Source organism: Corylus avellana, chromosome ca1 (assembly GCF_901000735.1).
Source record: "Corylus avellana chromosome ca1, CavTom2PMs-1.0".
Classification (NCBI taxonomy): Eukaryota; Viridiplantae; Streptophyta; class Magnoliopsida; order Fagales; family Betulaceae; genus Corylus; species Corylus avellana.
The window spans coordinates 18,535,584-18,556,192 of record NC_081541.1 but is presented as its reverse complement, the minus strand read 5'-3'; the positions used below and the strand labels follow the sequence as shown (position 1 = coordinate 18,556,192).

The 20,609-nt window shown below is 35.9% G+C and overlaps 2 protein-coding genes across 4 annotated transcripts; one reads left to right on the top strand and one right to left on the bottom strand.

The window, feature by feature from the left end:
• Positions 1 to 222: 222 nt before the first annotated feature.
• On the bottom strand, positions 223 to 11,880 carry LOC132167937 (protein FAR1-RELATED SEQUENCE 5-like). 2 transcript variants are annotated; one of them, XR_009438732.1, is made up of 5 exons: positions 11,693 to 11,880; positions 10,232 to 10,635; positions 4,552 to 4,769; positions 4,296 to 4,420; positions 223 to 572 (listed from the first exon to the last, which is right to left on the bottom strand). XR_009438732.1 is itself a non-coding variant. In XM_059578985.1 (4 exons), exons 2-3 carry the CDS (start codon positions 10,628 to 10,630, stop codon positions 4,566 to 4,568), a joined length of 603 nt encoding a protein of 200 aa, XP_059434968.1. In that variant the 5' UTR covers positions 10,631 to 10,635; positions 11,693 to 11,880; the 3' UTR covers positions 223 to 572; positions 4,552 to 4,565. The 2 variants fall into 2 exon arrangements, 1 of the variants encoding a protein (XP_059434968.1); XM_059578985.1 differs by lacking the exon at positions 4,296 to 4,420.
• Positions 11,881 to 13,289: 1,409 nt separating this feature from the next.
• Positions 13,290 to 19,868, top strand: LOC132162728 (protein FAR1-RELATED SEQUENCE 5). Of its 2 annotated transcripts, XM_059572953.1 has the most exons (5): positions 13,290 to 13,466; positions 14,263 to 14,687; positions 16,654 to 16,722; positions 18,195 to 18,412; positions 19,362 to 19,868. In XM_059572953.1, coding segments are annotated over exons 1-4 (699 nt in total). In that variant the 5' UTR covers positions 13,290 to 13,465; the 3' UTR covers positions 18,399 to 18,412; positions 19,362 to 19,868. The 2 variants fall into 2 exon arrangements, with proteins under 2 accessions (XP_059428936.1, XP_059428945.1); XM_059572962.1 differs by lacking the exon at positions 16,654 to 16,722 and having other exon boundaries at positions 13,295 to 13,466.
• Positions 19,869 to 20,609: the final 741 nt, after the last annotated feature.

Below are 20,609 nucleotides of genomic sequence, written 5' to 3'. Positions count from 1 at the left end.
GATGACACTTTTATTCAATTTTCACCTTAAATAAAACCTATAGAATTTGCGGTATTAAATAAAACATTAATGAACCTTAAGTAACCAATTAGTGTTCTTTGGATCAAAACACACTTCTTTAAGCATAGGATGGTGAGTGAAGTCAGTCCATGGTTTGAGTCTCATATGCTTATCGAGACTTGTAAGAAAAAACAAACAAAAAAACAATCAAACAAAGAAAAAGGTTCCTCACGAAGACCATACATATGGATTAGTTGGAATGATTTACAGCGACTGCAACAAAGCATTTCAGATTCTACCAATACAGTTTTGAAGAGAAAGCATTAGACATAACCAAGTGTTACAAGGAAACAATAACACATGATCATTCAGAGCATAACTAAAATCAATATCAATAACATTTTGCATTACAAATCAAGCTTAACCGAAATATTTACAAACCTCAGGGTTTCAGAATTATAATGCAACATGTTACATCTCATAATTTTGATTTTAAATGTACCAAACTAGACTCAATGTGCAAATAGCATAGCCTCAACCTTCAAAATACTCTCCACTTTGTGACTTCAAATCTGAATACAATAAGAAGTAGTATCAGCCAGCTACCAGCACTCAGTAAGTAGCTAATCCATAGTCCATAAAAGGGAGATCAGAGATTTCATAAAAAATAAACCCTAGATATGAGTTTATAATATCAAATACAAGTTCATAACTTAATAACACAGATTCGCAAATAATACAAGTACCAATCTGATATAAGCAAGGACTTTCAGAATCGTTCAAATTAGAAAAGCTTATTGAGTCACAATATCCATATGATTCGAAGTTATCATAACAGATTATATTGTATGGCTCAAAAAACAAACTAGTTCCAACTTAAAGCCTTTTTCAAATATCAAATTCTAGAAAAGTTCACACATTGTCACCAATATTTTAGACAAGGATCAATTCCAACTGGCCAAAAGTCCAATATCCTACTACTAGGCGAAATCCTCCAATCTAAAGATGAGGCAAAAATCACCACCGCTACTTCAAATGATGCAAACATACCATCAGTTTTCTAAATGGCGCCAAACAGATTTTGAGATGCCCAGCTTCAGACATCCAAAGCAAAAGTGCATAGGTAATAATAATAGTTTTAAAGGCTCAAATTATTGAATATAATGGTGTATAAGAACCTTGTGATTTCATTGGGTTCAAGTTTTAGCCGAAGGCACATAAGCAAAATAAATATTCCAAGAGAATAAGGGTTTGAAGCTGAGGTGAATTGAATACATTCACCTTGAATTGGGGTTCAAATCTTGAATAAGAGGAAGTTGCAGCTATGAGAAGAAGCTCACCCAAGCTATTAACTTGGATATAAATTAACTAAAATGCTCAATCTGATTCAGGAGATCAAAAAGTGACTAGTTTTCATTTCAAGCTGAATTCTAAAACAGAATTTAGAAACACAATTGGAAAGCGTTCAAATTAGATTAAGATCAGAAACAAAACCAAAGGAAACAACTAAAATCACCAGGTTGCAACTAAATGGTCAGAGATATTCTAAATAGGAACGACTCAAGTGATAAATCTAAGATGACAGATTCAAGAGTGTCACAGAAGCTAGTTGAATTCAAATCTGAAACATCAAACTAGACTGAAATGGTATCAGCTCATAAACTATATACCACTGTAGAAGTCAAGTATACCTAAATTGATCAGAAAAAACAGAAACTTGTCAAAGAATCAAAATTTACATAGCAGGAGCTGGTTACATGATTACTATTGAAGAGGATATAAACCAGCTTTGAAGAGAAAACAAAGAGAGAACAACCTAATATCAAAGTATCAAGCGTACAAAATTGAATTCTCATATCTAAAATTAGAAACTTCACCAATGGGAATTCCGAAGCTTCAGCAAAGGTGCAAACTCAGTTTATGATTTGCAACAAAACTAACTTTACTGATCAATCCATGGACAAATATTCAAGTTTAGGAGTAAGGACTGGAAGAAGAGAGAACCGTGGAAGAAGTCACTTCCAAGAACTGAAATCATTCCAGCACTCTTAATCCTTCTCTATTCTAGCCTCACTCATGCAATCCAAATAGAAATCCATTCCCTTTTCTATTTCCTTCCGCCTCTAGGCCTAAACATAAAGTAGGAAGAACTCTCACTTCATTCCCTGATTTTAGATGCTTAAAGAATGTTCTAATTAAGCCTCTTAATCCTTCTCTACCAGCCTCAATCCTGCAAGCCCAGTAGAAATCCATTCCCTTATCTTCTTTCCCTTCTTGTCTTGGCCTAAACATAAAGACTGCAGCAGAACTCTTTCACTTTGTCCCCACTTTCAGATCCTCAGAGAATGGTCTAAATAAAGTCAAAATGTGTTAAGTATGAGTTGGCATCCAAGCTGGTTCTCAATTCCAATTCCAGCACATGTAGCATAAGATGGGGTTCTACAGCTGACCCCGTTTCCAAATTGCAATAGGGACCCCCAAATATTGCACTTCATAACCCATATCCAAATTGCAAACTATATCCCATAGGCATTCAAAATTTGAAAATAGGCATGACTAGGTTTTTCCCATCAGACCACAGATGATTTGAGTTCAAAACTAAGGGAAATTGGTTTGTCTACCTTAACATAGTTTAGCATAGGTTAGGGTATTACATCTTATGTTGAATGCTGGAATAAAATAATGATAAGGTACTTCTCCACAAACGGAAAAGTATTCCAGCATGTTTCAAATTGCAAAACTAGTTCTGTTTGTTCAAACCAAATGATTGATTTTCCAAGTTCATAATTGGATATCGAACCAAATGATTGATTTTCTAAGTTCATAATTGGATCATATTCAAGAATAAAGCACAAAAAGAAAATATCTGGTTAAGAGCACTAAAGACTGGATGAGATGAAAGAATTTTAAAAAACAAATATTAATTCCAAATTAGAATTCAGATATTTCGCGATGGTCATAATGTTGATCAACATTTTGATGATAATGAATTCCTTAACGAGAACTTAAATTGACATACAAAAATTATAGCAAAATTTGTACTAAAGAAAAACTCGAATAAATTTGCTTTTCAAAAAAAAAAAAGTAAATGAGTCCTATGCAAGTTGAATTCTCTGATGTGTATTATATGTCATCACTAAGATGCTAGTTCCATTCTACAAGTTACAATCATAAAGGTCAAGAACAATGAGCAATTTTGACCATATAGGTCTCTTTGAAAATAAGCCTTATGCATAATTACAAAGGCGTATATAAACATTTTTCTATTTAAATGCATAACCTTCTTTTGCTACTTCAACATTAAGTAAATCTAAGGACACATTGGCTGCTGTGAGCTCTTATGCCAACAAAAACTACTGCCACCATCTCTATGGCAGATCTGTAGATGCTTGCTTAGTACATAAATATAAGAAGCTATGGAGCTCTCTATTGGTGCTTCCTCCTGCTCATCCATGTGACTAGAAATTTGATCAGATTGAGACATGAAGATTGACTCAAGGTTACTTCCATAAAATTATGGCCGAGATGGTCTACTAATCCCAGTTTACAAAAAGCAATTTTTGTTGCAACTAACGTGTTCAGCCCTCAAAAGCATAATCAGATAAAAAGGTGAATAAAACAAAATAAGTCTATTTCCATTTGTGTTGGTAAAAGTAATTATTCCTGCAAGAAAGCCCAAAAAAAAAAAAAAAGTGAAGCGAACCAATAAAGGCAATCATTTGCTTCTTCTTATTACCTACCAAAACAGATGAAGACAACTTATTTCCAATTCTCTGAGAGAAGTCCACCAAAAATAGCAAGCACAGAACATAAATGGAAAAGGAAAATATGGTTAAACTGCAAATACCACATATGTTAGATCAGTCCAAAACCATCAATTTGGCAATGGATCCAATTTTTCAAATTCTCTGTTTCAATTTTTTATTTGTATTTTCAATTCTGTATAAAATACAAATATAATCATTGAATTTCCATGTGATATCTGCATACGCTCAGTTTTGTACTCAACCCAACTGAAATGGGTAGACTCTATGGATCCTCGTCAACTAGTAAGGCTGGCCACAGGTTTTTTTTTGTTTACATTCTATCCAAAATTGTATTCTTTGGTGCTTACCTAACATATCCATCTTCAAGACTTCTATCCATTTTATTAAAAGCCTCCCCCTACTTCTTTTCACTCTGTCAACTTGAATTAAATAACCTCTTTTTTTTTCAGTAGTGTATTAATGTCTCTATGCACCAAAACCATCTTGAGCAACTCCCATTTTCTTCTCTTCAATAAGAGTCATTCCTACCTTTGAACGGATGACTTCATTCTTCATGAACATCTTATTTCTTAACGGTCCAACATTTAGGGTCATAGAGCATAGAGGGCCAAATTCCGCATGTGTCAAATTTTAGTCACTTTCCAAGAATGGATCTGTCATAAATACATGCACCCAGTTCTATAATTTGGAAAAAAGATCTTCAAGCAAACCAAACTGAGGCCAAATAAATAAAAATGAACAAACATGCACGACTAACAATCTGAAGACAGGGTAGGGTACTCACTCCATATGTAGAAGTTATCTATGGTCTGAGACCTTTTTCCTTTTGGCTTCAAACTCCCTTAGATTGTCAAAAACTAATTGAACTTTTGTCGATAGGTGCTCATTATGGTCTTCAACATCTTTCATAAATATAAGTAGCTGCTCTCTATATGCTGCACTTAACCTCTTCTTTGCCCGCAGTTCCGCCGATAATTCCAGAATTTTCCTATCCTTCTCATCCTTGAAAATAGATTAAAAAGAAAAAAGATACATATTAAGGAGATGGAAGTACAATGGTATGGAGCAAATCATATTAACCACACAAGTAGAAGATCATTTTCTAACCCAATGGACTTGGAAAATCCCAAAACAATTATTAGTTTGAGCAGGCTGAAAGTTGAAGTTTATTGAAAACAGCATAGATACTTGAACCTTTATTGGGAAGAAAAAAATGCAAAGATAAGAAGAAAGCTAAGAGCCATGCCTTTTGCAAGAATCAGACATCATTGTGGAACTGTCCAAGATCATGCAGAGCTATTGACAGTCTCCCACACAATAGAACTTTAGGAAATATAGACCAACATAAAATTTAAATACTAACACTTCATATTAGGCTTACATAGAGATGGCACCGTTTGCCTGTATGTATCACTGAAGGGGGAGAGGGGGGTTTAAACAAAAAGACAATCCTTAACACCCATAACAAAGCCATACTGAATATGGGAGAAGTACCAATGGACTACAAGGTTTGCTCTAATGCACTACTTTTAGACATATAAAGGGCCTTGCTTTTCATAAATTCAGGGCTTACAACTGATAATGAAAACAGTCAAAGATGCACTTTTTCATAAAGCCTTAGACTTGATCTGCTGTAACTAACACTGCTATTAATTTTATAAACTATTCACAATATCATCCACTAAATATAACATCAACTCCAGCTATTCTCTATTGAAATTTAGCAATTGGTCTCGATAAAAATAATTTCACTAAAGATACTTGAAAGAATATGAAAGCTCTCAATCTTGGATGATAGATAGATTGGTGATTTTGAAATAGAATAACTTGTTCCTCAAAATTTAGTAGGATACTTGGTGTTTACTAACAAGATAAAACATTTATTTGCATTGCATTACCTTGGGCCAAAAAGTGGGACCAGCAGGCAACTTCCTTGGAGTCTTATGACCTTAAAGTAATTCCTTTAAGAAACCCCATGTACTTGGTCAACTTCTAAATGCATCCTAAGTGTTAAACAAATGATTAAGTGATTAAATTTACCTCTTCCTAATGGTAGTTTAACATAGTATCAGAGTCAAAGGTCTTGGGATCGAACCTTGACTCTGTCAAATTATCCCCCATTTAATTAAATATTCCACGTGTCGGGCCTCATCTATTAAAAGGGGGTTTAAGCCCACACATGAGGGAGAATGTTAAACTAATGATTAAGTGATTAAATTTACCTCTTCCTACCAGTTTAAGCTTTTGGGATGAATGGTAGTTTAACACTAAGCCCTATAAATCAAATCAGCAACAGTTCTTCCGATAACGGGAGATCAGTTTACAAATCCTATTTGCATTGAAAAAGAAGATATGAAACAATTGTCTCATAGTTTGAAAATTTATCTTGTTTGCACGGGGTAAATCCTACAACAATTTAATTTTATAAGTAATCAAAATATAATTAATATGCGCAAGAGGCACAACCCAAGTACAAAGAAACTATACAAGAGACACGGCTAACTAGAAAGAGAAAAACGATCAAGAAAATCATGAAAATTAAGCAAATTAAGATAGCCTAAAACAATTGTCAAGTGGTAAAGAGTATTGAAAAAGAAAGACGTTAATTCTACCACCATCCTTTCGCGGTTTTCAAAACTTTTTTTTTTTTGTTATAAGTAATCGACAAAATTTTTAGTTTCTTTTTGATAAGTAGTAATCGACAAAATTTATTAAAAGCATAAAGCGCCTCTAAGTACACACGGAGTATACGAAAGGAAATACCTAACTAGAAAAAGTAAAAAACACCCCCAAAACCCCAAGGCAGGTTCCACCAGCTGAACAAACCAGCCACCTCAACCCAAAGAAACTTTCTAACCCTATCAGAATTACAGCCAAGGTAAAACCCCACCCACTCGCCTAACTTCGTCCCCACCTAACGACATCCCCATAATCTGCTCACAAACTCTAATGAGCCTTGCCTTTTCCACGGCTTGAATTGCCTCTGACATTGTAGTTTATGGAGCTCTCCAAATTCTTGGGCTCCCTGCAGCCTTTTATACCATGATTCGAGAGAGAGAAGATGATTCCTCACGCCGATGTTCCTTTTCAATGGTTGTCAAAAGAGCCAAAGCCTACTCCTCACGAACCCCCGTGCCCGAATAAGAGATCCCCACAATATGACAAATGTCCTTCACACAATGCAAAGCCCAATCTGAGTAGCCGAAATCTCCCGGCAAAACAGGGGGATCGATACACAGAGAGGGATACAAGGCCTCACCAACCTCACCCAAAACCAGAGAACACAAAACAATATACTTCCCCACCCCCACTTGTTGTTCCACCTTAAGAGGGAGGAGAAGCCCACGTAGAAGACCCAACAATATCGTCACCAACAGCCAGCGTGCTTCTAGACTAGCCATCAACCAAAGGCCGAATCTCTCTCGCAGGGTTGGAAACAAACGAATAGAGCATCGCGATAGCCACCCCCAAGACAGGAGGCGATGTCATGAGACCCGGATCGCGACCTGAAACAATACCCGAGTCACTCGCAGGACCCAAGGCCGAGTCCTTCGAAACTCTCTTGGCCTTGGGCTTGCGAATATTATTTAAAAAATTAAAAATTTAAAAATTTTTTTTAAAAAAAAACCTTCATGGGCTTAAGCAAACAACGAGGCCTGGGTTGGGCAACCAGCAAGCTTTGGGAGGCTAGAACTACCGGCAAGAACATGGAGGAATCCCCAACAAACACCGGCCTCTACCCACTAGCGACATCTACTTCCAACATCAATAGTTTCAACCTAGACGGAGCAAACCCGCCACGTAATTGGAGGACACCAGAAGTCAAGCCACCTACCACCATGTTGATTGCCAAGTCCGGTCCTGAAGACGAAGGGTGCTGAACTGCCAAGTTCAGAGAAGCTCACCAAGCTAACATAACCGCCGGTGAGGCCTCCGAAGAGCCATCAACTTGTGGAAGGGGCTTGATAGCCACGACCTGCACCAAAACCCATTCTAGAACCTGTGTCTAATGTCGACACCCTTAGGTCTAAGAACCCTGCCGCTGACCCAGGGATAGAGCCACCTATAGAGGCAACCAAAGGAAGGAGCTTGACAATCGGGGGCGGAACCGGGCCTCCAAATGAAGACAACACTCCCGGGTCTAGGTCCATCTTCCACGCTATTGCACTCTTAAGTACTACCACACAGCCCTCCCCAAAAAGTGAAAAGGTCTACCACTCGTCTAAGCATAACTCAAGCTAACCCAACACAACTGATGACACTCCATAAGGCACCAGCAATCTCACAATGACTCCCCACTCCTCTTACACATACAATACTAATCAAGTACAATGGCATGCCACTTCCTTATGTTATCCATGGTGAGGATCTTCCCTAGGGCAGCTGACCAAGCCAAAAAATCTCTCATGAGGACCTTATTCCGCCAAATACTCTTCCAAGGGAAAGTGGTACTATCATGAGAAACAAAAAAGTAGAAAGATCTAACGTCAAACAACCCTCTCTGGGAAGGAGCCCAGCAAAGTTTATCTACACCTCCCTGACTCAATCTGAAGTAGTACGACAAATTTAAAAAATGAAGCAAAGACATCCACCTCCCAATCATGAGCCGTTTTGATAAAGCTTACATTCCACTTATGAGCAATAGATAACTCATTAATTTATCCACCACGAAGCATCCATAATGAATGCAGTACTATACAAATCTAGGAAATCTTCCTTAAGGGCTTAATCCCCACACCACATGCCATGCCAGAATCTAATCTTGGAGTTGTCGCCCACCTCAAATCTAGTATGAGTAGAAAACTCACTTAGCCCCTCTTGACATTTTTTCATAACCTCACCCATATGACCCATGAACCTCATTTGAACAACACCCACCCCATGAGTTGCTATGTTTAGAATTCAATACAACTCTCCACAAGGCCCCTCTCTCATGCCAATAATAGCATACCCACTTCCCCAAAAGAGGACAATTGAATAAAATAAACTTTTGAACCTTCAAACTCTCCCTCAGAGATCTACTAGGTCAAATTTAAAACTTTCATGCAGCCCATCTCATAAGAAAGCCTACTGTAACTTCTCTATGCAATTGGCAACACTAGCAGGGAAGGGAAAAAGAGATAAGAAGACAAATTGGATAGGGTGCTCTAATCAATGTAATCCTTCCACCTTAGACAAGTACATCATTTTCTAGCTAGCCAAATGGCACTTGATCTTCTCAATAACACTATTCCAAATAGATTTGGCCTTAAAAGAAGCTCCCAACGTAAGACCAACATACTTCAAAGGCAAAGAAGAAAACTCGCATTTGAGAATACTAGCCAGTCCATCAACATTATTGACATTACCCACAGGAACCAATTCAGACTCAGCCATATTAATTTTCAAATCAGATACAGTTTCAAAGCTTAAGAACAAGGCATGCAGATAAAGGAGGTGAACTGGGATTGCCCCGTAAAATATCAAGGTGTCATCTGCAAACCAAAGGTGGGGGATGTTTAGTGCACCAATGTTCCAAGACCCCACAAAAAAGCTTAAAAGAAAGCCCCCATTTACAATAGCAGATAGCCTTTTACTTAAAGACTCTATGACGATGACAAACAACAAAAGAGACAATGGATCTCCCTGTCTCAAATCATGGGAGCTACCAAAGAATTTAGACGAAATTTCATTCACCAAAACAGAAAAAATGCACTGAAGAAATACAACGCGCTATCCAAGTACGTCATTTTTTTTCCCAAAACTGCATCTCCTTGGCAAATATAACAAGAAATTTTTATTGACATGATCATAACCTTCTCAATATCCAATTTGCAAAGCACACCTAGCTCACCAAATCAAATCCTACCATCAATGCAGTCATTAGCTGTAAGAGTGGAGTCGAGGATATTCCTACCTCTAACAAATGCATTTTGGGCCTTTGAGATAATCTTCTCTACAACCTTGACAGCAAGCAATGGAACAACTCTGGAGATTGAAGAACCATCTCCAACTCGAGGAGAAATCAAGCAATGAAAAAATTGATAAATAAACAGATACAGCAACAAGAATGAAAAGGACCTTATTTAGACCAGGCAAAGAACAACAATCAAATAAAAAGGCAACAAAGAAATCAATGTAGAAGAAAGGTTCCCCTGGATAATCCAGCTATGACAGCTCTGTTCATTTTGAGAAATCAATCTCGAACAAAGAGCAGTCCCAAACCTCAGGCAAGGCCCAAAATTTCCCTCTCATATAAAAAATAAAAAAATAAATAAAAAATAAATAAAAAGGTTTGCCTGCCAACCAAAGATAGAGCCAGAACATCTTCAGAGACAAAATCAATGACAAAGTTTCCTGGTATGGCTCAAAATCATATTAAAAAGCTCAAATAGGCTGAAAAACGATAAGTAGAACTTAAAAATTACCAAAAAGGAAAACGAACAGAATTACTGGAGGAATTATTCAAAGCAGGACAAGCTTACAAGTGTTCGACGACTCTTTCGCAATTGAACCATCAATGGATGATTATGGTCCCTCACAAATTTCCTAACCAGCCATCTCCCAGATTTCTCTCTCTTCAACAGAACCATTGCTGTGCAAACCTCCCGCTGCCCACCTTGCTTTCGATTAACAGAACCCCCTCTACATCCAAGTCCGCGGGAGATGATTGACCTATCACGCTCAGACTTTCGGGATGACAATACACGGGTTCCAAATCCTACTCCTTTGGCATACTCATCATAGAATGCTCTGGCAGCTTCTTCAGATTCAAAATGCATACCAACACATGGTTCTTGATTTGTTTCAACAACAACAATACGTGTATTAGGTTCCCCTCCAGCAGAAGTTTCCATTCTTCCATTTCCGTCATGCACATCCATAGTCACTGTTGCACCATATAGCAAGTTAACACCATAAAAATAATGCACCCTCCAAGCATGCCGGTCAACCCAACAACTTTACTACATATGTATAGAGCCAATTTGAACACAATAACTTCAAATATGGATGAACAAGATTAAATGATGGAACTCATAAATCTCAAGTAATCTAGCAGTAAGTTTGTGTAAAATGATCAAAAGAACATTTGCTTCACATACACGTACAGTCAATGTAGATATTGAATGTTGTGTCGAAAGTAGCATACATGATACATATGTTAAGTGAGAAAAGGAAAAGGAATTTGGTGTCTCTCACATTTCTCATTATGTAGTCCTATAATAAAGTTCAACTGAATTTGCTCGACAAAATGTAAAACATGCAGTTAAATTGAGTTTTATGTTGTCTTGGGCATCTATTTTTTCCCTCCCTTTCCAGTTCGAGATTAAAGCCAAGACATCTCAACTGATTTGAAATGGAAACAACAAATATAGTCTAGAATATGTCATTGTTATGATGCTCTCTTTTTCTTTTTCTTTTTTTCTTTTTCCCCCTAAAATGAAAACCCAAATAATTCCTTTAGTAAACAAATTCTATTGGAGAAATTTTTTTCAACAATGAGGTTCCAAGCCATTTTTTTTTTAATGTTCTTTCATTAATTCATTTCTGCTCTTTTACACCCTACCCCCACCAAAAAATTTTTTTGGAAATGGAGCATTAGCAAACTTCCAGCTAAATTAGAAAAAATTAGGAACCAAAAAAACTCGAACCAGATTTAAAATAACGAAAATGAACCATTAAATCCATATTCATAAATTAACGTAACCCAATTTGGCTGAGTCCCCACAAATCGGAATTACACAAAGAAACGAACTTTACGAACAGCTGTGAATATCAGTGTGTAGCGATATAGTGAGTTCTGACCAACCGTTAACATTAAATTCTAGGGTTCTAAATCACATGTAAAATAAACCACCAAAAAAAAAAACAACAACAACAAAAGAAAAGAGTTTGTAATGGTATATTATCACGGTAGAAGAAGAAAATTTGAGAATTAGAATTACCTGAATAAATTTGAGGTTTTGGTTTGCTTAATGTTTGGGTGTGATTCGTGTGAATGTTACTGTAAACAGAGGGCTTGGCTTGGGTTTGAAAGAGGAGACTCTGCTTTGCTGAACATAGAACTGTAGAAATGAGCTTCTCTAGGTACTGCTACATGTATCCAAAATTATACACACCCCTATCTTTTGGATTCTTTTTTTTTTTTTTTAATCGGGTCGATCCAAAGGTAAGGAGTAATGCCAAATTAGCCGAGTGGAATGAGGAGGTGATGTACGTGAATATACCCTAAGAGATACTTCAATAAGTTAGATACTACGCTTCATGAAGCGGTGGTCATTAATTTGAATTTTTTTTCTTCCTATTTGTGGACATGTCAAATATATATATTAGAATGAGAAGGTGATGTACATGAATGTACCCTAAGAGATAGTTAAATCGGTTAGATACTACTCTTCATGAAGCGGTGGTTACTAATTCGAATTTAATTTCTCCCTCTTCGTGGACATGTCAAATATATAAATAATATTACTCATAACAAAATTAAATTAGCCTATCATCTGCCCCAAAACCAATGGTTTTACAAAAAAAAGAAATGTTACATACAACACTATTAACCTACCATATTGATGTGATATTATTAATTTACCATTATTTTTTTTTAATAAAACTTGATCTAAATGTGAATTAATAATGCCAAATCAATATAGTTGGAAAGTTGTGGGATAGCGGTTTTTACATTTACTCTTCATGAGAATGATATATCTAAGCACTTCTCTTATAAGAGATTATTTTTATTTTGTTCTATTTGAAAAGGCAGAGAGAGCGATTAGAGTGGCTATTGCCCGCTAGGCTTCGCTTAAAATGAGCCTAAATAGTAAGAACCGCAAATGCTCCCTCAAGACAAATTGAGCCAATGCTTAATACCAACTCCACTGATAACTATAATGACACCTAAGCCAATGGACAAGTCAATAACTTCAAACACTTTCCATTGCAAGATTCGAACTTGAAATCTAGTTCCAACTAGACAATCCAAGTGCTCCTAGACCAAGCCATAGGTGGTTCTTATAAGAGATTGATTATTGGTAATATAAATATAGAGAGAGAGAGAGAATAACTGCAATTAGGATGAGTAACTTTAATCAAAATGGGGTGTAAAAGTCATATTTTACAGCATCTTGTAAGAAAGTGACACATCAGCTACAACAACTAAATACAATAAACATGAAAACAACAGATTTTATGAAAAAAAAAAAAAAAAACCAAACTTAATGCAATGAAACAAAAGAGCTAGTGCTACCGAATCCACCCAAAGCCACAGCACAGATCTGGATGAAGGTGGTCACCGGCACGCACACACACAAATATATATATATATATATATATATATTCCATCAGTTAAAGAAAATTGATTATTTTGTTAAACATCTAATAAAACTTTCATCAGTACACAACCTTATTCTTTTTTTTTTTTTTTTCTAAGCAACCTTATTCTTACATCATCGTTATGCAAGGATTGTTTGCCCATCTGTTTTCTCAACTACACATAAAAGAAGATGGTTTAAGGAAGAATAGTTTTGCCATGTGGCTACACGGGAATGGATATCCACGCTTCCACAGTTGATTTCCCTTGCAACCTACTAACAAAAGCCCGAAGTCCCCCCAAACACTTTCGCCCAGCGTTTTGAAACTTCTCCAAAGTTGCATTTTAGGAGCCAAATCTCTCTGGCCCCCATCACAAGCGCCAAGATCATCGTCGCTCACACCCGTATTCAAGTAAGCGACTCTTCTTCTTCACGATTGCTACAATACCCTTCACCTCTTTCTCTTCCTCGTATCCAACCCCTTAGTTTCTTTTACCGTTTTCGTGGTCTACCTGTCTCTGAAGTCACTCGAGTTCATTGCTAAAAGCTGTGAATTTAGATCATGAAAAGCTTTAAATTTAATGGGTTTCGCTTGTTTGGGCTGTTGGGATGTGTTGCAGTAGTAATTGGTTTGATACTTTATGCCCATTTTCTAGTGTTAGCTGGCTACTGGTTATGGAGTGCCAAATGTGCTAAATCGCAGTTGTACTTGTTGCTTGAATATTACTTTTATGTGGCATTTGATGTGTAAAGTCTACCAAGATTGGTTAATTGGCTATAATACTTGTTTGCCTTGATCTTTGAAATTTGTTTGTATGTATTTTTGTTTGTACTCGCCAAATGTTTGATAAACTAACTAAGAGGTAAACATCGATTCCTATGCTGGAAAAGGAAAAAAGATAGATGGAATTAAATCTTTTATATGCTCTGGTTGGTTGCTCTGAAGGAAAGAAAACACCAATTACTCCTTATACGGCTACTTGGTTTAGAATGAAGTTGAGTTCTTTTTTTCTTTTTTGGCACCCAATAAACAAAAGCATACAATTCAAAACCTCAGCTGTTGCCATTCTTAGTCTCCTTCATTCCCTTGGCGAGGAACTAGAATGCTATTGCTTTTATTATGACCTTGAATGACTTAGCTTATTTTATAAGATGATGAAATTCTTGTATGGGTTTGGAAGATAATGGCAAATAATGTTGTGTGGCAGTGGATTCAGATGAGGGGGCCAGAGCAGTGGAGAGTTCTGCTGGAGCGGAGTTGGTTGTATGTGAAACTGAAATGGTTGTAGAACCGTATGAGGGCATGGAATTTGAATCTGAAGATGCTGCCAAGATATTCTATGATGAGTATGCACGACAGGTAGGATTTGTCATGCGTGTGATGTCTTGCCGTCGCTCTGAAAGAGATGGGAAGATTCTTGCCCGCCGGCTTGGATGTAATAAGGAGGGGCACTGTGTTAGCATTCGCGGTAAGTTTGGGCCAGTTAGGAAGCCACGGGCAAGCACTAGGGAAGGTTGTAAGGCAATGATTCATGTAAAATATGATAAGTCTGGAAAATGGGTGATAACTAAATTTGTAAAGGATCATAATCATCCACTTGTGGTGTCCCCACGTGAAGCCCGTCAAACGATGGTGAGTTTTCTTATTCTTATACAATTATCTGCTGCAATATTTTCTTTTCTTTTCACTACATTACCTGCTCATAAATCTGTATCTGTTCCTGTTGGGTTTATTTACTTATCCATCTACATAATAAATAAGTATCTATGTTTTGTTACCTTAATTCTCTAGTTCATATTCTTTATTTGGCTGATACAATTGTTAACTACACAATATATCTATTATGTTATACTTTTTAAAGAAGAATTGAGAACATTAAATAGCAGTGCAGTAGATTAGGCCTTGGATATAGAAAGGGGTCTTACATACATATAGAAGGCAAAGAGTCTATTCAAATGGAAAAGATATGGATTTTTTTTGTGGAGTTTATTTGGAACATTAAATAATTGAAGAAGTGCCAAATAAAGTGGGGCTCATTTAGTATAACTTGGATTTTCACCAAAACAAGATAGATGGTCCTTTCTGTAGCTTTGTAAATGTATTACCTACTCTGCCAATTGCCATTACCCTCTAACCCAATAAAAATAGACAAAAGTAATTATAAGCTCTGGCCTAAATATGTAGCGCCAGGAATTAAAACCCAAAATAACTGGCTTTCTATTTTACAGATAGTATGTTGCGCATAACGTGTTTGTTGCATAAATCGCTAACAAATGTTTCAATTTATGAAGTATTGAAACAAAACATAGATAAATCTTTTCTGTAAATGGACACCATCGCTTAAATAGGCTACAAAGAGAGAAGAAATTCTATCAAGTAGAGTTTGCTTCTGGCAATTACTTTAGTACTTTTGAGTACCCATGAATTACTAAAAACTATCTGCCCAAGCCTGGCGAATGGAAGCTTGAATAATCCCTTAACCAGTCTTGAACATCAAAACTTCTAATGATTGTAGATATAGAAATTGTGGTTTTTTAACTGGTGTTTTCCATACCAAAATTCACTAGCTTTACAGAACTTCTAGTGGGAGTTATTGGAAGCTGTCCATTTTGGGCAGTTGTTTTGCTTAATGTTTTAAGTTCCTTTTTTTTCCTTTTTTAGGCTTGCAGGTTTTGTAGATAAGGGAAAAGTGAATGAAACTAAAGGAATTATCCATGGACTATTAAGAATTTTTCTGGTAGAAACTAAACCTTAAAGGATGTTAACCTACTTCTTTGGAAGAGTCCACTGGATTGGCCTCTTTAAGTGTGTAATTTGACAAACCAAACTGGGTTTTGTCCCTTCAGTTATTTTAATGAGTTTTGTTTTTGAAATATTAGAAAAATTAAACTCGTAGGACATAATTTTTTTGAAGATTGAGAGACTGCAATGCTAGAGCTGAAAAACATGTTCCAATCCCTCTACACATGGATAGCAACATTCAATAGCTTGCCCATTTCTAATTTTCCTTAGTCCCTTTGCGTTTTTAATAGAATTGAATTACTTATTAAAAAAAGTGTTTCTAAAGGTTTTGACTTTAAGATTAATTTGAAATTTCATCCACACACTATTTATCCTCAGACTGCCTGTTCTGTTATGAGCCTTATGCATGAATAGAGTGATTCATTGCAAGCAGAGTAAGTATTGCAGTGCTAGATATGTTAGTCTTTGAACACAGTTAGAATACTGGTTCAGGAAGTTTCCGGGAGATATTGGTTGGTTGGGAGCCATAGTGATTTTTAAGGTCGTGCTTCCTCAAGGGGCATTGACAATGATATTATGTTCAGGCAACCCAACTAGCTATCTGTGAGACTACCTCTGTCTTTTATGAAGCCTTTTGATATCCTGTAACTATTAGTATGGGTTATATTTTGCTGGGTTTTTTTATTAATCAAGCACTTGGGTAGTTCATTAAGGTCACAGAGGATCATCAAATTGGGTTTCTGGAACAAGTGCAATTCCATTGTGTCGTTTGGCTAAAATGTCTACAATAATATTTGAAGAGTAGAAGAGAAACTTTAGTTGTTAGGTATGTGATGAATTGCTTTTTTGCTCATAGGATCAATGGTTGCCTTGGAAATTTTCCTTCAGGAACTACATCAAACTAATGCTGATGGTCGTTTTTAAGGTAATTCAGCTCATTGGGCTTGGCCATTTCAATAGAAATCAAATTAGAAGTATTAATCTTCTTATCTAAGACTAGGGTGTTCAAGGATCCTTGCAAGAGCTAAAGTGCTGTATTTGAGGGTTCTGGACCTTCTGGTAGTTCAAGTATTAGAATCTCTTAAATATTTCAGTTGAACTTTATTAAATTATGTAGTTTCATTACTTATCAAAAAATAAATATAAAATTATGTAGTTCTGAAACATTTGCTCCAAATTGTCTTGGGGCCTTTGGCAATAGTTGCACTGTATAAGTGGGGTTGTGATTCTTGGATTGGAGCTCATATTCGCACCTACTTTTTAAGATATGGTGGAAGTTTATTTGGTTACTCCTCTTCCTTAAAGCTGTTAACTTTTTATTTTAAATTTTTTTACATGTTTTCTCTGTTTTAAGCTGCTATCAAAACATCAAATTCTATGAGCAAACCCATCTTAGTGCTGAAAGAATAAGATCTTGCATCATGTTCTAGCATCTGAGAATCTGTCCATCTGAGATTAGGTGTCAGAGCTGTCTGTCCAATATAGCTCTTTCTGAAAGAAGCTTTAGGCTGTCCTCCATTGAAATGATCAAATAAAGATGGCGAAAAGGGAAGCCTTTGCTTTTCGGAGGCATTGTTGCAACTGTAGACATCTTCCCGAGACTTGGCCAGTACTGTAATTCTCAAGAACCAAAAGAAGTGTCAAAGCAGAGAATCATGCCAAACTGAGTTTAGGATGCTTCTAATTCTAAGAAAATCTACTTCACTGCTTTACACATTTCATGGTGTCATAGTGTTGGACCAGCAACACACCCTGGTTTGATACTGATACCCTGGTTTTGATACTTCAATTGATAGTGATACCCTGGTTTCACATATAAAAATTGGGAAAAATGTTGTGTATAAACAGCTCATTTGTATCTTTAACATAATTGTAGTATAAAGGATATTTGATATCTCTCAAACTTATGCACATCTTTTGTAATTATTTCAACTAACATTTTGTTTTAAATATACCTAGCTTCTTGATTCGATATTTAAACTGTTTGACTAGATGGCAGGAACTTCTACGTTTGGGACGTGTTAACATGTTCTATCATCCCTTTATTTCCCATGAATTTCTTTTTTGGCATCATGGACAAGCTGCTTGTTATCCCTTGTTTAGGTTTTCTTTTTACCATTTGGCATTTCTTACATGTTTACATATGTGTACAAGCATTATTGTGCTTTTCTCTGTTTTAGTATTATCTATTTCAAAAAATACATATCACTTGTATGCACACATGTACGTATGGGTTATCTAGATACTGGTTCAAGTTCAGTCAGTGACGATCTTGTAGAATATCACCTTAGTTGGACAATGAAATGATCCTATTGCGTGGGTGCTTTACCTAAAATAGTGATGGTATTGATTATCAATTATGATATTAATCAATTGATTTTTGCATTACTATTGTAGGATGAAAAGGATAAAAAAATCCAGGAATTAACTACAGAACTGCGGAATAAGAAACGGTTATGTGCAACGTATCAAGAACAGCTAAATGCATTTATGAAAATGGTTGAAGAGCATAGTGAGCAGCTATCCAAGAAAGTTCAAAATGTAGTTGACAATCTTAAAGAATTTGAGCCAATAGAGAAGGAGCTTCTGCCCCATAGATAGCCTTGGCACTTAGCGTAAGTACTTCTTCACTTTACCTTCAAATTGTACTCGCATTTCTTTTCATACTTGTGTTCTCTATATGTGGAAGTCAACTTCATTTTGAACTTTTTTAATAAGATGGGATTCTTACTCGTCAAAAAAGAAAAAGAAAAACTTCATTTTGAACTTTTGCTCTGTTTATGTGGAAGTCATTTCTAGCAGAGATTTTTTGTTTTACACGGGTAACCCTTTCTAATTCAACATTTATTTCTTTCAATGAGTGAGAGGTAGCCTCTTCTATGGTCATTCATATGGTCCAGTGCGAGAGGGCACCATCGACATAGTTACACAGTGGAATCTTAAAATAGTATACATTCTTGTTCTTTTTGCTCTTTCTAGTTAGGGGGTTTCCTCTTACATATTTCCTGTATTTAAGGGTACCTTACGCTTTTAGTGATGGGTTGAATAATTAAGTTAGACTCAAATTATACATTGTTTAGAATGACTATTTGCTAGATGCATGCTAGACTATTAATTGGATCTTTCAATATGTTTTCTTATTTTGTTTTGTGCAGGAAAAAAAAATCGAATCAGTATATATCATTCTTTTATTGCTTCTGTTGTCATCTGGTTGGCCTGTGAATTGAGTTGTTCAAAACATTGGCCAGGTTGGCATTGAGAGCAAGTCATAATACAGTCCAGCTTTCTGTGAATAGTAGCTTAACGTTGAGGGGGGGGGGATGTGTAGTTGTCATTTTTGCTTCTGTCCATGATTGGAAGGATGAGTTGTTGGTCCATTTCATTTTTCCATTTGATATGTATGCAATTGCCATAGTTTGATACGTTAGAGTGAAAGTTTCTTAAGATTAGCTTTAGCTGTAAGTTTTCAATATCCTCTACCAATATAAAATTTAATAGTATCAGTAGAAAAAAATAAAACGAAGAAAAAGTTGAAAATAATCTATTTATTTTCTTTGGGTGCAGCAATAGGAAGAAACAATGACAGAAAACCAACATGACCTTTTGCGTCTTGTAAAATGCAAGTGATGATGGAGCTGCCCTGATTTCGTATCATTGTTTATAAAGGCTGTACATTGTAATATTATTGTCTTTTTTTTTTTTTTTTTTTGTGGGTGTAGCAAGTAGGAAGAAGAATGGCTGGGTTTGAGGGCATATTTAAGGGTAGAAGATGAATTCCTTCAACCTTTTTAAGTGATTCATATCTGTGATCATATAGGGCATAGGTATTTTGAAAATTTAGATAGAATTCCTCTTACTCTTTCTTTCTTTTAATTTTTCCCCCCTTCTTTTGCTGATTATATCATAGTCCAATTTGTTGAAGAGGTGAGTTTGGGTTGTACTGGATCAAATATATGACTTGGATTTATAGAATCTAAACCAATTGTAACATGTATACTGTTGATATGATATTGAAATTCAGTGCTTTTTCTATGTCAGCTGTGTGGTTGAAGCCCACACCAGCAACATGCCCACATTTTTGTTAGAGTGAGTTTTGTGTTTCATCTATTGGGCATCCTTTTTGTTTATATAGTACGCCATAAATTCACCCTCCCATATGGTTGACTTGCCAATAACATGATTCAATTATATTGTTTTGAGTTTTACGAGAAAAGAATTGATATCAAGTTTAAAGTTATAAACACCCTGAATTATTATTATTATTATTATAGCCGAAACCCCTTATTAAAAGTTTTAAAATTGCAATATGTGGCGTGTACTCATATTTTTTAGTAAGTGAACGGTGAACCGGTCTTAAATTAAATTGAGGGGAAAATTCACTTTACTTCCATGAAGTTTTAGGAGTTTTCAATTTGAACCTCAATGTTTAAAAATTGGCAATATACTATCTTAATGTTTCAAAAATTTTCAATTTAGACTCACCGTTACTAATTTTCTTCTAATTGGATGAAAATCATTCCACGTGGGATTTTGATGCCTTCTATTTCAATTTTACCCTCATTAAAACCTATGAAATTACATAATTACCCTCATTAAAACCTATGAAGTTAAGAGTAATTATGTAATTTCATAGATTTTAATGAGGACAAAATTGGAATAGAGAGCATCAAAATCCCACGTGAGATGCACGTGGGATGATTTCCGTCCAATTAGATGGAAATTAGTAATGGAGGGTCTAAATTGAAAATTTTTGAAACATTGTGGTTCAAATTGAAAAACCTCTTAAACTTCAGGAGGTAAAGTGAATTTAAC